Raw genomic sequence first — 12245 nt, 5'->3', positions numbered from 1 at the left:
TTTCAGTCTATGAGTGGTTTCTAACCTTTAGTAAATGTTAACAATGAATTTCTCTTATTAAGCATGTCAATTTCGCCACCCCTGAAGCAGATGTGATTCTTGACGGCAGGGGTCACTAGTGGCAGGAGCAGCCCTGCCACCCCAATGGCGCCTGCATGCGCACCCTTTTGCTTTGCCCCACATAACTGAATGGCAGCCATTTATTCCCATGAGCAACAGGAAAGAGCTACACCTGGGGCAGTGTTACAGTGGAGCCAACCATCCAGCTGAATATTGGCTTCCATGCCAGACATCCTTTGCCTCTGCGCATATCCAACCCAAGAGCAACTAATTATCCAACCCAAGAGCAACTAATTCTTCACCACACTGATGGGAGACGGAATCCCGAGTGGCTGGGGAAACCCAATCAGGTGGGCAGGGTACAAATAATAAAACTAATAATAAAAATGTTATTATATCTAGAGCAGGCATGTCCAAAGTCCATTTTGGGGGCCTGATCCAGCCCGCCAGTCAGTTTAATCTGGCCCTTGCGGCAGTTTATTTCCTGGGATAAAATACTTAAAATACTAAAAAACCTTCAACAACTTCAACCCTAAAAAAAAAAAAGCTCAACAACTTTGGGGTAAAATCATAAAAAAGCTGAACAAATTCAATACTAAAAAAAGGAAAAGGTTAACAACTTTGGTTGGCCCTTTGGTCAGCTCTCACAGCCCTCTTTGAAAAATCTGGCCCTCTTTGAAAAAAGCTTGGACACCACTGATCTAGAGGAAACCACATGAGCGAGCCTTGCACTGAGGGTCTCAGCAGATGGCTTTCACATCACCTGCCATTGCAACTGGAAGTGCCAGGGATTGAACCTGCGACCTTCTGAATGAACTGCTCTCACTCTGAGCCATAGCTGTCAACTTTCAGATTTGAAAATAAGGGATCAGCAGCCTCACCTGTCCCGGGGACAGTCTACGGGATATCGAACAATCCGGGATAGCAGCGGGAAACAGTGCTGGAATAAGGGAATTTCCCGCAAAAAAAGGGAAGGTTGACAGCTATGCTCTGAGCTATAGTCTTTCCACAGTCAAAGAGCCAACTTGGTTAGCCTTATCCATAGTTAAGGTCGGTGCCAACGCAGCCCTTATCTGTGAGGTTAAGGCCAAGGGGAGGGTGGAAATCCACTCCCCAAGTCAAGAGGGGCTCAAATAACCCCATGAACCCTTAAATCCCTTCATCGTGGTTAACAGCATGTGCCTGCAGCAGCCCCTACATTTCACAAGGGCAAGAGTAAGGCTGTTAACCGGCAACAAGTTTCAATCAGTTTTAAGCTCTGGAGGCCTTGAAGCAGCACTAATAATAATAATAATAATAATAATAATAATTTTTATTTATACCCCGGGCAAAACCGGGTTCAGAGCAGCTAACATCAAATATATAACATATTACCATAAAATCAAGCAGCCAATTAAAAAACATCCTAAAATCAAATCAGAATCAAAGTGAAATCTAATCAGATGGCAACCCGCAAATTAGGGATGGGGACCTTAAATGCTCACCAGGCCTAACTGTTTATACTGATCTTATATGAGCCTGTGAGAAAAGGGGGGGGGCACTTTCATGCAAGTTCTTATAAGGAGAAAGGGGGAGCCAGACTGGACCCCGGCCAAAGGCCTGGCGGAACAGCTCCATCTTGTAGGCCCTGCGGAAAGATGTCAGATCCCGCAGGGCCCTGGCCTCTTGAGGCCCGGGAGACCAAAAGGAGAGGAGAAACCGGGTTCCACATTCTTATGCCAACCTCCCCACTAATCTTTTCTCCTGACCTCCTTGTTCCCACTGGATTTCTCCTCTTACAACTCCTCTGAAGCAAAAACCATCTGATGCCGGAAAGAGGATGGGGAAAAGAAAAGAATCGCACAGGAGACAATGGTTAACACAAGAATTGCAGGCCTTGATAGTCTCCATAGCAATTCTGTGGAGAATGGATTTTCCTCTTCTTCAAAATTAAAAACACACACACTCCCAACTGCAGCATCTGTGAGCAATCTTGTCAAAGCATTACTCAGGATCCCAGAAATATGAGTCGGCATCCAACAGGGGAAGAGCCGCGTTCTGTTCCTACGCTTCCGGGGTCCTTGACCAATCTTTTGAGGAATCAAATATTACAGCTGACATTTTTCCAATTTTGCGCAGCTCAGATTTGGAATTTCTGACATGCAAGGAGGAGAGACTGGAGAAAGGAGCGCATTTAAGCAGTGGGAAAATATATATCCCTGCAGGGCTCTTTGGGGGAAAGGGAAGGTTTTTTTAAAAACACACACCAAACAATTAAAATAGTATGCATAAATGTCAACACTTTACAACGACAGGAAACTTCATAGAGCAGAATGGAGAGAGAATCACAATGTCTTGAATTACTCAGATTTTGAAAACAATATTCTCAGGAGGTGTACGTATGCAGTCAGGAAAAGTTTTCCTCTGTCTTCGCTGGGATAACCAGGGATAGCCAGACTTAGGGAAAATATAAAACAGAAAACCAGCCCTGTGGGATCAGAACACAGGCCAGCACACAGGGCTGGGAATGCTCCCTGCCCCCAAACCTGCAAAGCTGCTGAGCTGGGTGGGCCAATTGGTCTGACTCTGTGGAAGGCAACATCCTCTGTGCCATTCTGGGAATCTCCAAAGCAGAGCAAGGTGGAAGAAGCCATCCCTAGTGGTCTTCAGCACCCATTAGGCAGAAATATGTTGCCTCTGTCCAAACAGGGCCCAAAGCAACCGTACCTAATCCCAATCCTTTCCAACGAAGCATATGAGCTGGTGATTGCTGCCATGCCTTATGAAGAACACGAAAGCAAGAAAAACACAAGCTTGCAGACGTGCGTCTCCTACAGCCACACATGTTGATGATGGGCTGCATCTCCCATTGCCAGGGCTGGGTGTGCCCAGTGATAGAAACTCATGATATATAAGCTAGGAACCGAATGACTCATTAAACCAGGGTTACAGTCACCAAGGGACATGGGTGGCGCTGTGGTCTAAACCACAGAGCTTAGGGCTTGCTGATCAGAAGGTTGGTGGTTCGAATCCCTGCAACAGAGTGAGCTCCTGTTGCTCGGTCCTAGCTCCTGCCCACCTAGCAGTTTGAAAGCACATCAAAGTCCAAGTAGATAAATACGTACCACACCAGTGGGAAGGTAGACAGCATTTCCGTGCACTGCTCTGGTTTGCCAGAAGCGGATTAGTCATGCTGGCCACCTGACCCAGAAGCTGTCTGCGGACAAATGCCAGCTCCCTCAGCCTATAGAGTGAGATGAGCGTGCAACCTCAGAGTCGTCCGTGACTGGACCTAATGGTCAGGGGTACCTTTACCTTTTACAGTCACCAAAATGCCTAGTTGCCATTTTGGGGCCAGGCGGCTTGAAAGTCATATTATTCAACACAAATTTTTGGTTCCTGAGATTTGTTCTGATTGTGCAGATAAAATACCACAGATAGAATTCGACAGGGTGTGTTGCTGGTGTGTGAAAACAGGCAAGATCCAAGGATCCCCAGACACACACCTCCAGGTGACAGAGACATCCAGTGCCATCCTGGCACCTGGCCATGTTCACTTGGTCGCAAGTGGCTGATAGCCAGGTGCAAAATGCGCTTGAAACCTAGCAAATTTCAAACACTGGGTGCGCCACCAAGGAATGTGTGAAACTGTCCCTCCATGTGAGCCATTTCTAGAGCGGAGAGGCTGTTTCACCGCCAAGCACAGCTGGATCCAAGCTACCAAAACACAGTTGTAGGACAACGTGGGGGAGCTGTGGCCCTCCAGGTGTTGCTGGGCTACAGCTTCTGCCGTGCCTAGACATTGGCCATGCTGCATTGAACCAACCGCACCAGGAGTCCAACAACATCTGGAGCAGCCACAGGATCCCCCTCCTCTGCTGCAAGAGATTTAGGCCCTGAGTCTACATTTGCTGACTTTCAATGGTACCCGGGTCAGCTTTCAGAATGTCCCAAGCAAACCTTTATATTTCAGCCATGTTGACCGACTTTAGAGAGCACCTGTGTGCAGCCCCAACAATCCGGCATACCGAAAAGAAAAACCTCCCGAAGCTAAGATGCATTTTTTGAAAAACAAAAACAACAACACACATAGTATTATTGCTTCCTCTCCAAGCTTGTCAAAATATTCAGTTACACAAGAGCTGATCATAAGCTCAAAGGCATCCAGGAGAGAGAGAGAGAGAGAGAGAGAGAGAGAGAGAGAGAGAGAACGAGAGAGAACGAGAGAGAACGAACAAGAACTTCCATCCAGTTAAGCTAACCATGACTGGCTTGTCAGAAAGCTATTTAAAAAAAGAAAAAGCAGCACCACCTGAAAGCGCTTAAGTTTCAAACTCTGCCCAGTAACTTCCCAGCAGCTCTTCCATTTGCTTTGGTTACAGATTATAGAGGATCATCCATCAAGCAACTGGACACACGATAATCCACAAACAAATGCAAAGGGGCAAGGCAAGTATCCAGAATTGGGAGTGGTGCAAAATATTTAACACATCAACTGACTCTTGTTCACTCAGGCCTGGGAATGGGTTTCCTTTTCCCCCTCCTTAGTCACAGAACACACTCCGTGGCCTTCAAAGCCTCTGGGATTAACCGCAGTGCAACACACCTATGGCACACACCAGGGCAACCTTTGAAGACCGTGGAGGAGTTTGCAGGTGGTACAAAGTGTATTACCTGGATGCTCAACAGGGATTGCTCACCTGCAGCACTTTATATATTTCGTCCAAAAAACAGTTTCAAGTCCATATCATGATATTGGTTTCATAAATTTTGACTGGACAATATAGTGTGAATCATGGGGTGGAGGTGTGGGGGTGTGCTCTGCAAAAATCACAATGTTGGGGAAACCGTGAAGCCAGCCAATGCCTTTACGTAGCTCCATCCTTATTTCAGACATTGCAACGTATCCGTATACTGCAATGTTTAGCTGCTGATATATCGAGATGTTGAAAACCAGATATCGCCCAGCCCTACTTTATATCAGATGTGGGGAACTGAACTGGACCAATTGGCCAGGTCCTTGATTCACCCACCCACCGAAGGCCAATTTGGCAGTTGAATGGCAGCAACTGCAAGCCTTTTTGAAGTCCACTTGCAGGTGTGGCTGGAATCCAAACTGTACCTGAAAGTGAACTTCAAAGGAGCTCACAGCAATCCCCCTTAAAGATGCCCCTGATGGACTTGCTGACAGTGCCAATCAGCTGGCTGCAACTGACAGCGAGCTTGCAAAGGAACGATCGGGTGCACGCTTTAAGCTCCTAGTCATTCCGTTGTAGCCACGTCCTTGCCTACTCAAAATCTGTTGTTGGGTTAGGGGCTGGTGGCCACGGTTTGGGGAAAACAACCTGGTGAACCAGTTGGACCCAGACTAGGCCTAATTACACCCACAGGCCCAGCAAGATTTAACTGATTAAATTTGAGGCCGCTCTGAACTTTTACGCATTATTTCATTTACTGCTGCAGTTTTTGTTGTTGTTCTCTTTTAAACTGAATTACTTTTATAAAGGTAAAGGTAAAGGTACCCCTGCCCGTACGGGCCAGTCTTGACAGACTCTGGGGTTGTGCGCCCATCTCACTTAAGAGGCCAGGGGCCAGCGCTGTCCGGAGACACTTCCGGGTCACGTGGCCAGCGTGACATCGCTGCTCTGGCCAGAGCCAGAGCCAGAGCCACACACGGAAACGCCGTTTACCTTCCCGCTGGTAAGCGGTCCCTATTTATCTACTTGCACCCGGAGGTGCTTTCGAACTGCTAGGTTGGCAGGCGCTGGGACCGAGCAGCGGGAGCGCACCCCGCCGCAGGGCTTCGAACCGCCGACCTTTCGATCGGCAAGCCCTAGGCGCTGAGGCTTTAACCCACAGCTATGCTATTCTTTGTGACGTGAACCGCCTTGAGAAGGCCAAATAGCCCTCAAAGACAGCAAACAAATACCTAAATCCCTCACCCCCTTTTTTTAAATACCCTGAACTCCTGCAGGAGGCTCAGCAAGTAACTAGCTAATGCAAGATGCTATAAAGTGTACTGGATCCTACCTTTAAGCTTGTAGTAGGTAGAATTTATACTTCTCCTGCCCTTAAAGGCTTGAGGGAGGATAGTGAAACCAGTACATTTTTTAAGGGTAAAAAAAAAAAAAAGCAAATATGGCTTAATCTTTGAAAATGTTAAGACAAGAAAGCCACATGTAGCCATTTACTCCATAAACTTATATTAAAAGAAAGGAGAGTGTTTAAATTAACACTCATCTGCAGAGTCTAATGTCTCTCTCTGTCCCTCCCTCTCTCACACAAACACGTCAGGTCCCTGCCAATGCACTCCTTTAACAGCTTGACCTGTTCTTCCCACCATCTCCTCTCAAAACATATGATAACTAAGGGGGAAAGCAGGCTCCACTCCAGAAAGACACTCCCTTCTCACTCCGCCAATAAGCTGGGTGCCAAATTTGGACAGATGTACTAATGGCATTCGTCCTGCCTCCACGCCATGGCTCTAATGGTACTGGGCTGCTTTTCTGCTAAAGGTGTGAGCTATGACTCAGGCCTTCCGCTGCACAGGCCCCGAACAATCGTTTTATTGTGCTAACTTGGATAAGCTGCTTGGAGCTTATTTCTTCCACAAAGTCTTGAAACTCATCTTCCGATTCAGCTCCACCTCTAAGCAGGCAAGCAGATGCACCCCAAGAACAACGTCTGTTTGGAGCTGGTCCACAAGAAAAAAAAATGTCTCTATACGGTGACAGATGTCTTTGGAGGCACCCATGCATTGAAAACGTAACACATAAACCTGGCAATCGTGAATGCAATTGGAAGTACTTCTCAGCATGCAAAAAGCTGGGAGAGGGGGAATCCAGAAATGGTCAAAAGAATGGACTGACCAGTGGAAAATGAGAGGGTGGATACATCTTCAAGTTTCAGAAATGCATTATTTCATAGAATTACCGGTATTTTGCAATGCAGGCTGTAGTCAATGGCGGAAAAGGCTGTTGCTCAGTGGGGAGACACTGTCAGCCAATGTAGACAGTGCTGAGCTTTATGGACCAGTTCAGCATTTTATTTTAGTTTTTAAAAGCAGAGACAATATTAATAAAAATAAGCCTTCAAACTTAGGAGGGAAGTGTATGAGTGCAGTAAATGGCTGGATATTAATTCCAGACCAACAACAAGCAAAGGCAAAATGTGTCAGAAGTGCTAAAGTGGGTGCAATGCACAGGGGCACTCCCAAACACTGGGTCCTGTATTCAAATCGTGACTCAGGCTTGCAAGGCGGTTCTAGAAAGAGAGTGTGTCAAGTTTGCCTCTGCCACTGCTCTTAACATGTGAGATGAAAACAAATGTGACCTGCCTCACACACACAAAAGGAACAGACTGGGAGGCACGTTGATCCCACAAGAAGCACGATATAAGACAGCAAGTTATAAATGCAGTAAGAGATCCACCTGTGGATTTGTCCGTTTTTATGCAGGTATTCCAGTCCTTCCAGCACCTCCTTCAGGATCGTGGCTATCACGGGTTCATCCAGCACTCCGCTCTTGTGTTCTCCTTTTGCCACAATGTGCTTAATAACATCCAGAACAGACCCTATATGGAAAAGAAGAAACATGTTAGTAAAATTGGAGGCAGCGCTTGATTACACCACCAGTTATCTCAAGATATTCATCCTCTCATTTGCATCCAGCTTCATGCGGTTGATAGGGAATGGGTGACTCGTAAGCCACCTAATGATATTTGCTCTTGAACGCCTTTCGATGGGCTTACCTCTTTGTCCCCAGCACTCAGAGACAGAAAGCCCCACAGAACATAGTTCCTGCACAGCTGCCAGTTTGCATTGGCAAGTCCTGTTAAGTTACTTGTGTCATGGCTGTTCTAGAACATCAGTGAAACCATAGTTCAAGGAAGATTTACCTGCAGTTTGGTGTAATTTCTGAACAGATGAACAGCTTGCAGTTAGCTGGGAAGCCAGATTCAGAAACCATGTAGGCTGGCAAACTGTGGCCTGTGCCAAGTGTCGTTTGTTCTGTTCAAACATTCTGCCAAGCCTGTGTTCCTGCCATGGCCCTGCCTCCCAATTATTGAATGCAGAAATGGCTGAGAAGAAAGGCAAACAAGCAGCTCCAAACCATGGTCTGCCTGTTATATGTGCTCAAACCATGGTTTGGGTGCTGAACAATGGGAGCATACAAACTACTGCTTGCTATATTTTTGCATTGCCTGCATTTGGACATTTGAGTTTAACTATGGTTTAGCCTTCCAAGCATGATCCCAGCACAGGTGTGCGCACACACCCAAGTGTGAGAGCAAGGATATTAAACTATGGTTTGGACATAATGCTAAACCATAGCTTAGCTTTCCCTTGGACTGTAGTGGCTGGACCACACTATCGAAAGAGTAAAAGGAGCAAGGAAAGGCTGTTAGAAAGGAAAGCAGGGGTGGGGAACTTATGGCTCTCCAGCTAATGTGGGATTCTCAGCTCCCATCAGCTGAACCTATTTTTGGAACTGGGTATCCCACAATACCGGCAGGATACCGGCAGAAGCACCAGTTATGCAGCCCTTGAAATAAAATATCTTGCGTGAGACATTTAAGCAGGTAGAATTAGGGCTGAGCTACCAGTTCTGCCCAGCACCTCCCATCTCTCTCTCTCTCTCTCTCACACACACACACACACTTGAATGCAACTTATGTGACGATGCTACTAAATCAAAGTGTCGGCAACAGTAATTTGTGGAAAGGATTTAGGAAATCCAGCCACCATCCCCAAAGTGTGCCAAGAGCTGGTCCTAATCTAGCTTTTAAAATATATATATTTGAAAAGGTCAATAAAAAACCTTAGGGTGCTTATAGGCCTCAGATATTGCAGCAGCAATTTAATTTGGAATAAAAGTTACAGAGAGTTCATTGTGCTTAGCCTGGGGATTAACGTTTCACGGTGGGGGAGACTGCCTGCCCAGGCTTGTTTAGGGGAGTTTGAAAAGCCTAGAATCCTTAAGACTTACCCCCTTTGAAAATTAAGTTTAAACAGTATTTATTTTGGATTGCCGATTAATCCAGAATGACAGTTAGCACCACTAAGACCCGATAAACGTGTATGCAGGAAGGGGAGGTGGGTCAGTCTGGAACCAGCCCAGCCTCCTCCTAAACTTTCTACCTTGAGGTGATTTTTTCCTACCTCCTTTTGACTGCTGAGGAATTCCTGCATATCCTTCACCAAAACCCAGAGCACCACATAGCATTACCAGAGCACCACATAGCATTACCACATAGCAGTACCTCTGGTTGCGAACGGGATCCGTTCCGGAGCCCCGCTCGCAACCTGAGAGGAATGCAACCCGCGTCTGAGCACGCGCGGGTCGTGATTCGCTGCTTCTGCGCATACGCGTGACGTCATTTTGCGCGTCTGCACATGCGGCGAAACCCGGAAGTAACCCTTTCCGGTACTTCAGGGTCGCTGCGGGATGCAACCTGAAAAAGATGTAACCTGAAACAAACGTAACAAGAGATATGACTGTATAGGCCTTGCACTGAGGTTGCGTGCACACACACACACACACACACACACACACAACTTTTAAAACACGTCTGAAGCACATTCTTTCCCTCCCAGAATTCTGGGCACTGTAGTTTGCCCCTCACAGCAACTATAATTCCCAGCAACTCTTAACAAACTACAGTGCCCCAAATTATTTGGGTGTGAGGAAATGTGCGTCAAAGGTATGGCAAAGACAAGACGGCCTTAGTGCTTTCACATAAGCACCCACCCGCACACTTGACCCCCCCCCCACCCAAGCGTTCATCAGTGGCTCAGGACTGTGGCAAGACTACCACACGGTGCTGCCAACTGACCCAAGAAAACTGCCTGACTTGCTCCTGTGCGTTTCAGAATGCTCCTGTTTCATTCTGCTCCTGTGCAGAATGTTTTAAAATCAGTGAGCTGAAACGGCAGGAAACCACCTTTAAAAAAACAACAACACAAATGGGGGTGTTTGTTTCTGCCAGTTGTCCAGACCTATTTTATTTGCAATATTTATGTGTTAATCCAACAACCAATTTCTGGGCTGATTATTGTATTCTAAGACATAACTAGTAGTAACACATCAAACCATATTCTCTCCCTTCCTACACTTTCTTCTTGGAAAAGATATTCCCTTCCCCCAGCTGGGGGAACAGGGATATATGGGAGAACACTGTATTTAAGCAGGAAAACTCCAGCTAATGCCTTGCTTGGGAGAAGGCTCTGAAATCACCCCATACTTAGAATGACCAACAGCTCCTCAATTTAGTGAGCTAGGAGCAAGCCTGGTATAATGAACTATGCTGGGTTTGGAGCAGCAAGATCTGGGTACAAATTCTTGCCCAGTCATGAAGGTCAGCAGGGGGCACTGGGCTAAATCACTACTTCTAAGCCCAACCTGCCTCCCAGGATGGTCAAGGGGATAAATATGGGATGATCCCCACGTGTGCCACATTGAACTTCCTGAAGGAGGAAGAGGGTTCAAGTGCACCACTATCCACCTGCACTAGTTGTCCCCAATCCAATGCCCTCCAGGTCCTATAGGGCTACAACCCCCATCAGCCTCGTTGGCCATGCTCGTGATTGTTTTGGCTTTGCTTTTTCTGAATCTTTAGCAACTCTACAAAACGTCTTAGGCCGCTCTGAGTGTGTAGATCAAGGGCAGCCAACAAATGTAGGACTACAACTCCCATAAGCACCAGCCAGCACTGCCCAATGGTCAAGGATAATGGGAGTTGTAGTCCTACATCATCTAGAGGGCACTATGTACATAATTCTTAGATGGAAGTAACAATAGATAATCCGCTACAAGGCAGCCTCTTGTGTTCCTGGTTTGAAATAAACCATAGTGGAACTCCTCAACCCTTCCACCCTTCAAAAATAATAGCTTTCCCGGGAAGAATGGCAGACGAAGGTGATGGAATATATGGAACTGGCTGAGATGACTGGCAGAATCCGGGACCAAGGAGAAGAGTCAGTGGAAGAAGATTGGAAAAAATTTAGAGTTTATCTTCAAAAATATTGTAAAATTAAGGATTGTTAGAAAGATGTTGGAAAAAGAAAATTATGTGGTTTTGGCAGAAATGATATAAAGGATTAAGTAAAAATGAATTGATGAAAGAGAGAACGTAAAATTACAGTATATTAAAACAAATTATTAAGATAAAAACAAGGTTGGAAGGATTTGCTGAAATAACAATTTGAACTAGAATACAAAAATGGGAGGTGTGAGGAGGTCAAGGAAATAAGTAAAGAAAGAAAGCTATGTAAAGGTTCGATTTGTTCTTTTTCTTTTTTAAATGATTGTATTTTTTCTGTCTTTTTTATTTTTCTTTTTTCTCTTTTTTCTTTTTGTAACCTTTAAAATTTTGAATAAATATTATTTAAATAATAATAATAATAATAATAATAATAATAATAGCTTCCAAAGAGGTTAATGCCTCAACCGTGCAAGAAGCAAATAAAGCAGGCATCATTAAAAGCATTTTAAAGGGAAGGTACAAATATAGACTGAAGGGGAAGATAACCAAGGCATCCAAGGAAAATAATAGGCCATGATATGCAGTGCTGGTATCAAACCCAGCCTCTCCTAGGTGTTTGGAGGCATCCAGGTTCAAGGTTAAGATACTTAAGAAGTAATGGAAGCATCGGCAAGAGTGCTCCTTAGAAAAAAGATTCAAAGGCACAAGCAAAAGCCCATGACATGTTCTTCACTGTTTTGGGGAAGCTGACAAGATAATGGAATTTCAAAAAAGCCACCTCCTTGCCATGGCAAATGCCATGTGAATCACCAAGAGATAAATGTTTATGCCTCCAGGACCCACAATAACATCTGAAAAGGCGTATTTATGCTGCCTCATGCATCACTGAAATTGCTAGTTAGCCTCTGGTTGCAGACATATGTTGGAAATAAAAATAGGGCAAGAGGCAGTGAGAAGGGGGAGTGTGTGTAGACCTAAGTGGGTATTCATGGGCCACTCAGCAGGAAAGCAAGTCATGAGCAGAATGAGAAATGGGAGAGGCTGGAGACTCCCAGCTCCCCCCCCCCCCCCGGCAAAAAAAAGAAAAAAGAACTGTTTGGATTAGGATGTGCAAATGTTGAGACACAGCCATAGATGCAACAGGCACTGAATGAATGAATGAATGAATGATCAATCAGGATCCTGGCTTCCATACCTGCTTTTCACTAAGGCAACCTGCCCAG

At 45.6% G+C, this 12245-nt stretch overlaps 2 protein-coding genes across 5 annotated transcripts in view; one reads left to right on the top strand and one right to left on the bottom strand.

Moving 5' to 3' along the window:
- Window positions 1-12245, top strand: part of XIRP1 (xin actin binding repeat containing 1) — a 282674-nt gene that overhangs the window by 149576 nt on the left and 120853 nt on the right. The window lies entirely within an intron of this gene.
- OXSR1 (oxidative stress responsive kinase 1) overlaps window positions 1-12245 on the bottom strand; it is an 81406-nt gene that overhangs the window by 36382 nt on the left and 32779 nt on the right. For all 4 annotated transcript variants that reach the window (XM_079946857.1, XM_079946855.1, XM_079946858.1 and 1 more), the window contains exon 4: window positions 7470-7611. In XM_079946857.1, the coding sequence (XP_079802983.1) occupies window positions 7470-7611 (142 nt within the window). The remainder of the gene's footprint in view (window positions 1-7469; window positions 7612-12245) is intronic.

Source organism: Podarcis cretensis, assembly GCF_951804945.1.
Source record: "Podarcis cretensis genome assembly, chromosome: 12".
Taxonomy (NCBI): Eukaryota; Metazoa; Chordata; class Lepidosauria; order Squamata; family Lacertidae; genus Podarcis; species Podarcis cretensis.
Note: the sequence above shows the minus strand (reverse complement) of the source record. Positions and strands in the feature narration are given on the sequence as shown.